Source organism: Neurospora tetrasperma (assembly GCF_000213175.1).
Source record: "Neurospora tetrasperma FGSC 2508 unplaced genomic scaffold NEUTE1scaffold_1, whole genome shotgun sequence".
Classification (NCBI taxonomy): domain Eukaryota; kingdom Fungi; phylum Ascomycota; class Sordariomycetes; order Sordariales; family Sordariaceae; genus Neurospora; species Neurospora tetrasperma.
Genome location: NW_009799099.1, coordinates 2,416,957 through 2,429,663, shown reverse-complemented (window position 1 = coordinate 2,429,663; position 12,707 = coordinate 2,416,957). Strand labels below are relative to the sequence as shown.

General features: G+C 53.1%; 7 protein-coding genes across 7 annotated transcripts; 4 read left to right on the top strand and 3 right to left on the bottom strand.

Annotated features, from left to right (window-relative positions):
• Positions 1 to 827: 827 nt before the first annotated feature.
• NEUTE1DRAFT_97901 (uncharacterized protein) lies at positions 828 to 2,829 on the bottom strand (the record flags this gene model as incomplete). The annotated part of the gene is made up of 4 exons (XM_009849657.1): positions 828 to 1,511; positions 1,582 to 2,164; positions 2,379 to 2,504; positions 2,657 to 2,829. 4 exons carry the CDS (start codon positions 2,827 to 2,829, stop codon positions 828 to 830), a joined length of 1,566 nt encoding a protein of 521 aa, XP_009847959.1.
• A 766-nt stretch (positions 2,830 to 3,595) lies between these two features.
• Positions 3,596 to 4,607, top strand: NEUTE1DRAFT_115854 (uncharacterized protein; the record flags this gene model as incomplete). Its single annotated transcript, XM_009849656.1, has 1 exon — positions 3,596 to 4,607. The coding sequence occupies one exon, from the start codon at positions 3,656 to 3,658 to the stop codon at positions 4,499 to 4,501; it is 846 nt and encodes a 281-aa protein (XP_009847958.1).
• Positions 4,608 to 4,757: 150 nt separating this feature from the next.
• On the top strand, positions 4,758 to 6,046 carry NEUTE1DRAFT_144103 (uncharacterized protein; the record flags this gene model as incomplete). The annotated part of the gene is made up of 2 exons (XM_009849655.1): positions 4,758 to 4,954; positions 5,022 to 6,046. 2 exons carry the CDS (start codon positions 4,758 to 4,760, stop codon positions 5,665 to 5,667), a joined length of 843 nt encoding a protein of 280 aa, XP_009847957.1.
• A 41-nt stretch (positions 6,047 to 6,087) lies between these two features.
• On the bottom strand, positions 6,088 to 7,323 carry NEUTE1DRAFT_34784 (uncharacterized protein; the record flags this gene model as incomplete). The annotated part of the gene is made up of 2 exons (XM_009848773.1): positions 6,088 to 6,841; positions 6,911 to 7,323. The coding sequence occupies 2 exons, from the start codon at positions 7,321 to 7,323 to the stop codon at positions 6,088 to 6,090; spliced, it is 1,167 nt and encodes a 388-aa protein (XP_009847075.1).
• Positions 7,324 to 8,404: 1,081 nt separating this feature from the next.
• On the top strand, positions 8,405 to 9,394 carry NEUTE1DRAFT_127545 (uncharacterized protein; the record flags this gene model as incomplete). The annotated part of the gene is made up of 2 exons (XM_009849654.1): positions 8,405 to 8,654; positions 8,818 to 9,394. 2 exons carry the CDS (start codon positions 8,443 to 8,445, stop codon positions 9,266 to 9,268), a joined length of 663 nt encoding a protein of 220 aa, XP_009847956.1.
• Positions 9,395 to 9,688: 294 nt separating this feature from the next.
• NEUTE1DRAFT_127544 (uncharacterized protein) lies at positions 9,689 to 10,836 on the bottom strand (the record flags this gene model as incomplete). Its single annotated transcript, XM_009849653.1, has 3 exons — positions 9,689 to 10,591; positions 10,663 to 10,770; positions 10,827 to 10,836. The coding sequence occupies 3 exons, from the start codon at positions 10,834 to 10,836 to the stop codon at positions 10,059 to 10,061; spliced, it is 651 nt and encodes a 216-aa protein (XP_009847955.1).
• Positions 10,837 to 11,174: 338 nt separating this feature from the next.
• Positions 11,175 to 12,485, top strand: NEUTE1DRAFT_76132 (endoplasmic reticulum vesicle protein 25; the record flags this gene model as incomplete). The annotated part of the gene is made up of 4 exons (XM_009849652.1): positions 11,175 to 11,552; positions 11,651 to 11,774; positions 11,861 to 12,164; positions 12,223 to 12,485. 4 exons carry the CDS (start codon positions 11,349 to 11,351, stop codon positions 12,239 to 12,241), a joined length of 651 nt encoding a protein of 216 aa, XP_009847954.1.
• Between the last annotated feature and the right edge of the window lie 222 nt (positions 12,486 to 12,707).

Sequence of the window (12,707 nt, the reverse complement as noted above, 5' to 3'; positions counted from 1 at the left end):
GCTATGTAGTGTATAGAGCTACATACATAGCGGGAAATCGCCATCCCCGACATGCCTCTGCTGGATACCTACCTATCTTATCATCCACCGCCAGCACATCTAAGAGCTTCACACATGGCATTGGTGTTTCTTTGTGTTTCAGATTGGAACCTCTGGGATAATTTCGCACATGTTTTGTCGAGATCGGTTCCCTATGTCAGACATTCTGTAAGTAGTACCAACCAAAAGTATGATGTTGTAATTACAGGCCCTTGATCTGTAACGTGGCCTGGCACGACCTGTACGAGCAATCTCAAGTGATATAAACCACAAAAATTCATCTTTAGAATTTCCTATGACATTCGTCAACCATTACCATCTATTGCTGTTTTGTCTTTTTTTTTTGGCTCCCCAATCCGTTGGAAGCCCTCCGCTCAGTTTGTACCGGGAAATCATGTAGTACATCAGCATAGCGCCGCTTCAACGCTGCTGTCTAATAATCTGGTCGCTCCCAGCCATAAAATGTTCCATCAAAGTCTTCCTATCAGGAACCTTCCTTTTCATCCAATTTGATGAATAAGAAGATGAAATCATGAACAGTCACATGATGATGATAAGGACGATGAGTGGGCAAGGAAAAAGGAGACCCAAATAAACCATGACGCCGCTCACCGTATGCGCCAAAGGACAAGGAAGGAAAAAAAAAAAAAAAAAAAAAAAAAAAAAAAAAAAAGAGAAGAGAAAACCCGGGGATTCAAGTGTGCATCACTAACTGCACGAGCAATTTTGCTCCTGAGAGCAAATGCCATGAGTTCGAAACACGCACACAGACACTGCAATGATTGTGCTCAGTTTCCAGATGCACCCCGTGAAAGCATCCGGCTGAGCCCAGCCTCAGCCCACCACTCATCGGGGACATCCTCGCGCGTAGCAAGATTGCGCACGATGCGCTGCAGGCCTCCCATACCGCCCAAGATCTCCAGAGAATCATCACTGCTGTCATTGCGGGTAACATCCGCATACGACCTTCGAATGCTGTTCAAGCTAGGAGCTAGAGGAAAACGAGTAAGCGGGTTCACGTCCAGCTCGTCCTCCTCATCACCTTCCGTGTCGGAATTTTCACCTCCCGACTCACACGGAGGTTCCGCTTCTGCAACTTCTACGGGCGCATCCGGGACGGTGACAGAAGTCCCGACAGAGGGTGCCGCCGCATTCTGCGAGGCAACCGCAGATGCCGAAACGGAAGCAAACGAAGAGCCAGAGCTGGGCGTTAGCGGGTCTGGCGTCAGGGTGGTCGTGAAAATGTCCCAGACATGGTCGCCCTCGGGACTGAGATCCTCGGGACTGAAACTCCGGTTGCGATCTCCCAAACCATCCACTTGCGGCGCGTCAACAGACGGTGCCTGTTCACCTCGGCGGCGACCAGAAATTGCGTCAGGCCTAGGGTAAGGGTTCCCCCATGTGCCATAGAGAGACGAGGCCCGGTCCGCGGTCCGATCCCTGATGCGGCGCAAAGCTGCGCGTTCTCGGATCTACTAATTGTTAGTTGGTGCTATTCGGTTGGCTCAGACGGTGTGTAGGAAAGAAAGGGTGAGCGCATACCGGGGTAGGTGGGCCACGATTCATCTGAGACGATGTACGAGGTTCTACGGGCGGTGGTGGCGGTGGTGGCACTCTACGAGATAGAAAGCCAGGTTCAACGGCCATGTGTGCAAAAGGTGGTTCCGCGGTCATATGCGCGAGGAAAGGGTTGGGTTCGGGATCCTCATCGTCAGTAAGGGCTCCTGGGTACTGGGACAGTGAATGCAGGTGAGCCAACCGCCTGCCAAACAAGGCAATGACCTGGTCATCGAGCATACCACCTATACGACTAGCCCCGTCACGCGTGGTGTCGCGACTAGATTCCGCATTATTTGGCGCATTGTTGCTGTTGCTATCGCTGTTGGAACCGCTTGATCGTTCGGCTGGAGGGGATCGGCGTCTGAGGTTGTCATGGTTGTTACCAGCAGCAGCAGCGGCATTGCCACTGTTGATAGCAGCGGTGATAGCGAGGCGACGTCGGCGTTGCTGCACTCGTTCGGAATTTTGAAGGCGGCTGCGTCTAATGGAGGATCGAGCTTCGGCAGAGTTCTTGTCCGCCGCCGACTTCGATTGGATGTCGGACTCGACAGGCGCTTGGTACAATCTGATTGGGAGGACGGGGCAGGTCAGCGCAAGCCTACAGAGTGGAATAGGGGAATGCGACTGGATCGGTTGCCCTGATGAGGCGCATCATCGGTTTGATGGAAAGCACCATATCGAGCATGTGCGACAGATGAAAGTGACGAAATCGCGGTGGATACATATGGCAAAGGGGGGGATAAGCGCAGACGCGAAACGCCCTGACGCGGTGTTCTTACCGGAGACCCATGGTGTTAACTTGAGTCGCGATGTCGCGACAGACGGTCCGCTTGGGGTTTAGCGATAGAGCGACGCTGGGAGCAAGGGAAGATATTAACGAGCGTGACGGTTGGTGATGGCGGGGGCTCGTCAATGGTCAAGGAAGCTTGATGTTGCGATAAAGAATGCGCCCCAGCCTCTGTTGTGGAATCCTTGCCCGAGTTGGCGGTCGTGGGGTTTGCGGATAGCGGTGGCGGCGGATGATTCAGTCTGCCAGGTGGTTTGGTTTGATCGGAACCTCAACGCGCGAACGAAAGGGGAGAGGACGGGATTGCAGGCTTCAGGGGATTGCGGTTTTGACAGGACGGAGAGATGAAGCGGCTGGGCGGCCCGGGGATCTTCTCCAGGTTGCAACATGCCCCATTGGAGCCCCATGGCCCCAGGGCGATAGGGCTTAGTGCGCTGAGACATTTCGGTCTGACTGCATGTCAGCAAGAAAACTATGCGCTTACAAGAGTCCATGCGCTTAGACCGTTTAAGTAGGGAGATTTCGTCTTCGAATTATGCATCATAGAGAAAACTGCGACTTCCTTTCCCATTCAGCTAGGATATGTGAATCAGGGGTCCTCCTTGCCTCGCTTCCTGCCCACGCAGATCGACTTTCTACGCCCCGCCATAAGCATCCGCCGCTGATGAGCCACTGCAGTATCCACAGCTTCCCTTCTGGCTGCTCACTGCATTCAATTGAGCTCTGCTTCTTCGAAGAGAATGATGACGGGACTTGGCCAAGGACCCCAGGACTGAGATCGATCCGCATCGCCACCAATCACCTTCACAGTCACTCTGTGTGTTTTTCTACATTGTTTGTGCATGTGAGTGAGTTAATCACCAGTCCACCATCGCCATGATTGATCTCGGACTGGCCCGCATCGGGCGTCTTCTTCAACACACGCCGCAGACCTGGAAGGCCATCCACGTTGCCGGCACCAACGGCAAGGGCTCAATATGCGCCTATCTCTCGGCTATGCTCAGTGCCAGCGGTGTCTCGAGTGCGAGGTTCACCTCACCCCATCTCATCGACCGCTGGGACTGCATCACTATCAATGAGAAGCCCGTCTCCGAGACGATATTCCGTCAAGTCGAGGGCTTGGTCAAGCAACGGGATCAGGACGAGAAGATCGGGGCCACCGAGTTTGAGCTCCTTGCTGCGACCGCCTTTGAGATCTTTCACCGTCTGAAAGTTGAGTATGGCGTAATCGAGGTTGGTCTCGGCGGGAAGCTGGACGCTACCAACATCATGAAGCACAAGTCCGTTACCGTCATCGCAAAAATTGGTCTTGATCACCAGTCTTTCCTAGGAAATACGGTTGAGGAGATCGCACTGCAAAAAGCAGGCATCATCCGCTCCGGCGTTCCCTGTGTCGTCGATGACAGCAACGAGTCTTCGGTCCTGAAAGTGATTCAAGACCATGCGAAAGAGGTTGGCGGCGTAGAGCTGCACTATCCCTCATCAGATTCCGCCCTGGTGCAGGTTCTCACCGAAGAAGGCTATGAGCCGCATCAAGTTCAGAATCTGGCGTGCGCGTTGTTGGCCTTTCGCTTAGCGTGTCCGGATGTTGACCACTCGATGAGTCGTCTCCTTCCCATCGTTAAGCAGCTGCAATGGCCCGGTCGTCTGCAAAAAATTGATCTCTTTCCCATCACCGGGCAGCATCAAGCGGCTCTGCTGGACGGAGCCCACAATAGCCAGTCGGCCGAAGTTTTAGCTGAGTATGTCAACAAGCACTACCGCTCGCGGAGTCGATCAATTACTTGGGTGCTGGCCGCTTCCAGGGGCAAAGATGTGGACAGTATTATGTCCCATATCATACAGCCGGGTGATCAGGTCACGGCTGTGCAGTTTGGGCCAGTGGATGGAATGCCGTGGGTTAAAGCGGAGGACCCGGCCAACTTGGTCCACCAGGCGATCCGTTATGGCGTTGATACTCAAACTACGCACAACTCGGGAGATGATGTACGAGCTGCCCTGGAATGGGCATCCAAGGCTGCGGGAGATGAGCCGATTGTTATTGCTGGAAGTTTGTACCTGGTCTCCAGTGTCCTGCGTCTCATGCGTGAGGCGGAATCTGACCAAAAGGCGTGAGGTGTGGTCAGCTGAGAAAACTGGATATCAAAATTTCCGGGCTGGTGTTTGTTTTGATTGAAAAGGGGTATTTTACAACCCCCTGAATAAATCAACTAATGTTTTCACACCCATTTCTTCATCACCTTGCCAATGTCTACTGCGTCTGCCCCAAGCCAAAAAGAATCACATGATCAGTCATATATCGGAAAAAGGCGGTCAATCTCGCCAGTAGATCCATCTCTTCCTTAATCTCACATTCACCCTCACCATCACCATGTTATCACCACCAAACCACCTCATCATCGTCTGCGGCCACGCCATCTGGCTCGGCGGCCCAGAAAACGGCTGGGACGAATCCGAATGGCTCATTGAGCCCTACAAAAAGGGCGAAACGCCCACGTTTATCGCCCACATCAAAGCAGGCCTTGAAGAACTCGCAAAAGATGACCGCGCAGTGTTGATGTTCTCTGGGTTCGTCCCCCTACTGGCTTTCGACCTCCGTCTGCACATGACTAGCTAACTCCCACACGAATAAAAGCGGCCCAACCCGCCCCGAAACGCGCCTTTCCGAAGCCCAAAGTTACTACAACCTAGCCCTCGCCAACTCCTTCTTCGACCTTTCGCCTTCTTTCGGCCCTTCCGCTGCCCCCTTTTCGAACCGTATCTTCTTGGAAGAACGCGCCCTGGACTCCTACTACAACATCCTCTTCTCCCTCATCCACTACTGGCGCGTCGTCCACCCTCAGCACCCTCAGCACGCCTGGCCGGAGCGCATCACCATCGTCAGCCACGCCTTCAAGCGGAACCGGCTGGTGGACGGGCACTGCGCTGCCATTTTCGGTTTGGACTCCTCCTCGTTGGAGTTGGAGGAGAGGGTGAGGTTTGTGGGTATTAATCCGCCTGGGGTTGGTGGAGATGGAGTTGTTGAAAGGGATAAGGAGTCGAACGAGAAGAAGGAAGCTATGCAAGGGGTGCAGTTGGCTTTGGGACAGTGGGCTGAGGATCCGCATGGGGTGGGGGAGGAGTTGGCTGGGAAGAGGAGGGCGAGGAACTGTTGGGGGGTGGATCAGCGGTTGTTTTTCAGTGAGGAGGAACGGAGGAGTAGCGGAGTTGAGACGAGGATTCTGCAAGATGGGAGCGAAGTGCTGGTTGATGGGGATAAGCCAAGGCCTTGGGCGAGGTGAGAGATGGCATCATGATTCTGTAGTCTACAACTCTGTGGAATGGTAATTCTACAGCTAATCTGTAAGGCAAATGGGTAACTCAAAGATCTGGTAGGATTGTTGATTCTGATGAGGAGAGGAAAATACCACTTCAAGGGCCTGAGGCCCGAGGTTTATATACAAGTTCTGCCGTGCCAACCGGGCTCCCTATCAGCCCTGGGCTCATCCTCTGGGAATGCCCTCCTTCCTCTGTGGTCTTGACCTCCACCTTGCTGTCCATTGTCACGACGGCCTCTTTCTACACCCAGTGCACACATTTTCTACATGGCCATCGCTGCCTTACCACATTGTGAGTCCAGTGAGAAGGCAGGTTGGCTGATCTGGCAGCGCAGCCATTCTCTTGGTCTCGACAGGTGATGTCCACTCTCCTAATCAGTGACTTCACATCTTCGACCTTCCATTCCTCGCTTGAGCGACTATATCCGCATCAGCGTTCTTAACCACCTCCATCACCCATTCAACCGCATCCTTGACCATGCCTACGCTGAAGGTGTGCCCAACTCCCGCATAAGTCCTCTCATCCACCGAGATCCTCGCCTCCTTATACTTATCTGCGGCCTCCTTGAACCACCTTGTGAACGCCTCACCGCACCGAGGGGGCACGAGTTTGTCTTCTGCGCCGTTGCAAAGAAGAAACTGCTTTCCTTGCAGACGTTCAAGAAGGATTTGCCGTCTTTGCCGTTCATCCTCGTCTGTTGTGCTGGGTGAGGGAGAACCCGATGACGACGTGAACGAGGGAATGGGAGCGGTGCCAAACAGGATTCCCTTCGGGTCCGTCTTGCAAGCGGCCGTAACCAAGGAAGGAGGGAAGTCTTTGCTCCCCAGAAAGGTGGCGGCGCCGGTGTCGGCAGAGTAAGTTGATAGCTTGGAGAGACGGGCACGGTCGGTGATGAGGTCTATCAGGTGGTTAGTTGCTATGGTATTTCCAGAACGGAGAAGAACAAGAACAGACTTACTCATAAAATCAGGACATCCAATAACCGCCACACCAGCGCGCACTCTTGGGTCCGCAAACATGAGTTGCCACACGCTGTGTCCTCCGAGGGAGATGCCCAAAGCAAGGTGGTGGTCAATCACCTTCCTCTGCTGTCCTTCCTCTGCGCTATCATGGAAGAGGTACGACTCCACGACATCCCTAGTGAAAATAAAAAATTTCATCAGTCACAGTTCCAACTTGCACACCCGGTCACATCGACAGACTCACAACAAAACCGTCTGATCTCCCACCATCCCCACAATACCCCCCAACATATCCTGCGCATGCGTCTTGTTTCCCTCCCTCCACGCTCCGTTCGCCGGATCATGCACCAATCTCGTCCCGTGGTTGCGCTGGTCGTATGCCAAGGCGATCAACCCCCTATCCTTCTTCTCACTTTCACTAGATTCGTTCCAAGCACCGACACACCGAGCCGCGATCTCCCGCATGTGGTCCTTGTTCCGCGTCCGCTGGTGGTGCAGCCACAGACAGGAGACGCGAGATACGCTGGCGGGGAGCTCGTCGAGGCCGTAGACGTCGACGAGGAGACCGGCCATGGGGATGGTTTTGAGGGAGATAGGAGAGACGGGAGGCAGGCCATCGCTGGAGATGCCGCCGGAGTTGGCGGCGGTCTGAGACATTGTTGCGGTGGTTGCTATTGTCGACGTTGTTCCTCTGCTGGTAAGGGTTTGAGGTGTAAGAGTTTGGTGTGTTCGGATCAAGGGTAGATGTTGGGCGTTGGTGACAGGTAAGGAGGAGTTTCACGGCCTGGGAGATACGGACGGATGGAGCTAAAAGTGGCCGAGGAGAGATGATGGAAGGCTTTGAATGGAATTTCAAAACAATGGATAGATGAGAAATTATGAAGATGAGATCAACTGATGAAAGCTGGAACTCAATTACTTGAAACAACACAAAGATCACTTTGACACTCGGTGGCGTTGCACCGATGTACCGGACGTTGTTATTAGCGGAGGAGGTGCGGTTGGGAGGTACCCCACCCGAACGGCACCGGTACGGCCCACGGGAGAGGAGCTCTACAGGCGGGGTCGGAGAACCCTTGGGAATTCCATTTCGATCTAATCCACCTGGCCATAGTATCCAGCACTAATATTCATAAATGCTAGTTTATATCGAGTTTCCAACATGAACTATCTCCTCTATAAGCATCCTGTTATTTTCTTGATACCAGTACGGTTTCTCGATGGTGTTTAGCCGTACATGCATCTTGCAGGATGATAGCAACATAGGCCTCTCATTGTTCATTTGCTGGTCGGTAGAAGCTCTTTCTACTAGTGAATGAGCAGCTTGGAGAAGAATGAAACATGCTTTATTGACTATTTGTGAGATGTTCTATGTCGCCCGATACCGATGGTACCGGCGATGCGGACCGGCCCAAACCTGAACGAAGCGAGACCCACCCGGCATTGGCCCCGCTTTAATTCGGGGTAGGCTTCGGTACTCCGGCCGAATGTAACCGCTCCGTGTTCCGGTAACAGCGTTGCTTTTCCCAACCAATCACAGAAAGGAATCTAGGCAACCGCAGGCAGCCATGGACTTCAGAATGTAGTTCCTCTTTGTTGTTCGTTGAAAGTTTACTGTACTGATTGTAATTTACCCTAAACAGCTTCCTAAGCATCAATGTGGCTATAAAATGTTTTCAAAATTTAAGTTGTTCAACTCCGTAGTGGTAGACTTCATCCAATCCAACTCTTTGATTCTCGGACATACCCGATCACTCGCGAGTTTCACCGTACAACATGGACACCTTCAAAGATGATCCTCTAGTCCAAGCCGTCACGGCCTATGTAAAAAACTACATGAGCAATTACGACGCGTCTCACGACTGGAGCCACATCGAGCGTGTCGTCGGGCTATCGCATTACATCTACGCCAAGTCCGCCAACAAGGACTCACTCGATCTTCGCACCATCCACCTTGCAGCCCTCTTACACGACGTCGGCGACAAGAAGTCAGTTTCTTCTTGTCTTCTTCTTCTCCTTCCTCTCAGCCTCACATACCTTCTCGCTCCAATCTGAACCTTATATCCAACCTTGATCTCACCTTTCAGTGGACACCCCTCAAGCCTCAATTCGCATACTTACCCAAAACCTTGCTAACATATTGGGTACAAGATACTTGAAAGAGTCAGAAGACCCCACCACTCTCATCGCTACCCTCCTTACATCGTTTTCCTGCCCAGCCCCCCTCGCCTCCAAGATCCAAACCATCTGCCTCAACGTCTCCTACAGCACCGAGACCAAGAACCCGGCCAACCCAGGTTTCATCAACTCGCTCATTGAGCAGCACCCAGAGCTAGCCGTGGTACAGGACGCGGACCGACTGGACGCCGTTGGCGCGGTCGGGTTGGGACGCATGTTCACGTTCGGCGGGGCCAAGACGGGGAGGGACATGGCTGGGAGTATGGAGCATGTGGACGAGAAGCTGGTGAGGTTGGTGGACTTGGCAAAGACGGACGTGGGGAGGGAGTTGATGAAGGAACGGACGGAGAGACTGAGGGTTTTTCAAGGGTGGTGGGAGGAGGAGGTTGGGTTTGTTAGGAGGGTTGGAGAGGGGAGGGGGTGATGAGTGCCGATTTAGATGTTGTTGAAACGACGGGAATGGGAATGTTGAAGACGATAAAAGGTTAGGGTTGATTATAGACGGCGAACTTCCTTTACTGATTGATCATGAAAAGCAAGTTACAAGATGCTTGTTGTATTTCTGAATGTGCTACTTCTATGATGTTCGCTTCTCATGTAGACTTTGGTAGACTTCGGGGAATCATCCCTTGATCATGTTTTGTGTGCACGGATGCCACTCCGTCGCCTTACCAGACACCTGCGCATCAGTTTAGCTCAGCCGATTGTCAGTCAAACGAATGCATGACTGAACAGCTTGGGTAAAAAAGAATTGTGGCGGCCTTCATCGGGAGCAACAGCAGCATACCTACCACGCTCTGCAGCCTTCAAAGGCCTTTCCTTTCCAGTATCAATGACAGGCCAGAGCGACTTAGGTCCACTCATCGTATGTCCTAGTGTCGGATTGAAGCAAACCGGGGTGGCTCGCCGGTTGCTGTATAGCTGAAATATTCGAGCAAGGATGACCTTCAACCAGGCTATGTGACCTGCGCTATGATTTTCCTCCCTTCTGAACTGACCTAACCCGATTTTGTTTTAAAAAGAATAACGCCTTCAGCGCCGCCGTAGAATCTTGGTATCGTGTTCCGAGAGAATGAAACCCAGTTGTAAACACCAATTGAATGAAATCCGAAACTGGAAGCCGTGAATATTATGCTCGTTTTGGAGGCCTATCCCAGGCGCTATGTTGTTGTCGTGCCCTTTCTCAAGCTACTCTCATCGTACACCAAACTACTTCACCTCTTGTCGGCACCCGGAGGCCCTTGACCAGGGGCGCCAAAAGGCGGCATACCGGGAAACGCACCTGGCGCACCGGGAGGGGGGAAGGGAAAGTTTCCTGCTCCGGGTGGGGGGAAGGGTAGACCTCCTGGGGGCGGGAATGGCAGACCACCAGGACCGGGCATCGGAGGTGGTACGCCAGGCATACCAGCAGGAGCGCCAGGCATACCAGGGAATGGGGGCATTGGAGGCATTCCGCGAGCTCCTGGCGCTCCCGGAGGAGGAATACCGCCGGGCACGCCTGGGGCACCAAAGGCTCCGGGAGGGGGCACCGGCGCGCCACCGGGCATGCCTGGGAACGGAGGAGGCATGCCGCCAGGGAAAGGCGGGAAGGGGGGAACGCCGGCGCCCGGGGGCGGGAAGCCGAGGCCGGGAGGGACTCCGCCGGGTTGGTTCTGCGGGAGCATAGGATTGGCGTGGGCTTGGCCTTCGGCGGCGTACGAGGAGGTAATCGAATCGATAACGGATTGGGCCTTTTCGTGACCAATCTCTGTAAAACAAGATCGCATTAGTTATGCGGTGAAGTCGGCAATGGTGGATTGGGGGCTGGTTGTGCCATACGTTGGTAGTAGTCAACAACGTTTCGTAGATGGTTACGACCGCTGTTGTGCGCCTTGCGGACGCTCATGGAATCGTGCGTGAGGTACACATCGCAGTAGTCGCAGAAGACTGTACAAGATGTCGTCAGCATCGAGTTGAAGATGAGCGGTCCAAGCAGTACTCACATTTTGGCATTTTGGTAGATTGTGATCGCGAAACCTTCCAAGTCGGGGTTATTCGAAATCTCTGTGGCTGCCCTCGGAGAAAGTCGCAAGTTGGATGGCAACAACAATACGGCGCGCGACAACGACGAAGACAAAAGAAGGTTTGCAAGGCTGAAGTGCACTGGACACACACAATGGGACGCGATGACCAAAGTGGATCCTCTAAGGCTTCCCCAAAAAAGCTCCCCTGATCGGTTCGCGGCTACTGATTGGCACGGGCAACGAGGCACTCTTGTCAAGCCGTTGTGGACATGCTCCAGACCTGTCTCAGCTGTCCTTGCCTGCCTGCCCAAAGAGAAGCCGCCAGATTTCCCCTAGATCCAAGTCGCGGAGCTATTCCCATTAATACAGACAGCCCACCTTCCACGACACGACCAGGTCACTGCATAGCTTCGCCGGACTGTGTTGACCACTCGACGATACGTTCGAACTTTTTTGTCGGCCACCGCCCAACGTTCTAGATCATCCTATCAGTCAGCGATCATGGCATCCCTAAAGTCGCTGCTGAGCGGCTTCCTGCTGCTCGCCGGTTGCGCGCAAGCTCTCAAGTTCGACCTTGAGGCTACCTCTTCACACCACAGCAACCAGCGACGATGCATACGGAACTTTGTCAACAAGGACACATTGGTGGTAGTAACGGCTACGCTTGACGGATACAAGGGCGATGGCATGAACGTCAACATGCACGTAGGTGCTCTCCCTCCTGGGTGCAAGTTAAAGGGGCTAGGGGATGGATTATGGGGCGGTCAATTACATGGACGAGTCTGACTTTGGACGCGACACAGATCTCCGATAGCCACGGAAACGAGTACGGCAAGGCCAAGGATATTGCTGGCGAGCAGCGCATCGTCTTCACCTCGCATCACGACGCGGCCTTCGACGTGTGCTTCGAGAACTATCTTACAGGTTGTACGTACATCCCTTGGCCATGACGAAAATAAGCAAAACAACCAGCATAAGCTCAGAGGGGAAACTGACAAGATTGCGATGATCAGCCAAGTATGTCGAAAACCCCCGCCGTCACGTCGAGCTCGATATCGACATTGGTGCCGATGCCAAGGACTGGTCCGCCATCCAGGCCACTGAGAAGCTTAAGCCGCTCGAAACCGATCTGCGCCGTATCGAGGAGCTGGTCGGCGAGGTTGTTAGCGAGATGGATTACCTGCGCGCTCGTGAGCAGAAGCTCCGTGATACCAATGAGAGCACCAACAACCGTGTCAAGTGGTTTGGCATGGCCACCACTTTCCTCCTCATTGCTCTTTGGGGGTGGCAGATTATGTACCTCAGGGCGTACTTCAGGTTCGTTTTCCCACCTAGCGGAGCAAATAGCTTCAGTTACTAACATGAGTTTGCTTAGATCTAAGCATCTTATTTAATGGGCTGGGTGTAACCTACGATAACGACCCACAACTACCACTGTCCAAACTACCTTATTTATTATACGGCTTCATGGTAACGACGGGCGGGAGGTTTTATGAACTCTTTACTACACGCAACGCAGGCGAGCGAATGGCATACAATAGGTTGGAGATCTCTGGTGTAACTATATACGGTAATGTGTTTCAGCCAAAAAGTTATGGAGTAAAAAGGAGAATTGACTGCATGCTGAGTGAGCCGTCTACTTTTGAGGTTCAAGACTATTTGAGAGCGGAAATGTGCCCAGTGCATGCCAAGAGAAGTCGCATCCAAAAGACCTTGTGGGCGTTGTTGTGGTGATGAGTCGAAACATGAGCAATTGGCGATAGAGGCACTGGAGACGGTGGCGATGTCATGGATTAATGACGAAGATGCGGAGGGATGAACCGGAACTGGCAACAATTTTTCGGCCTCGGACCCCATTGT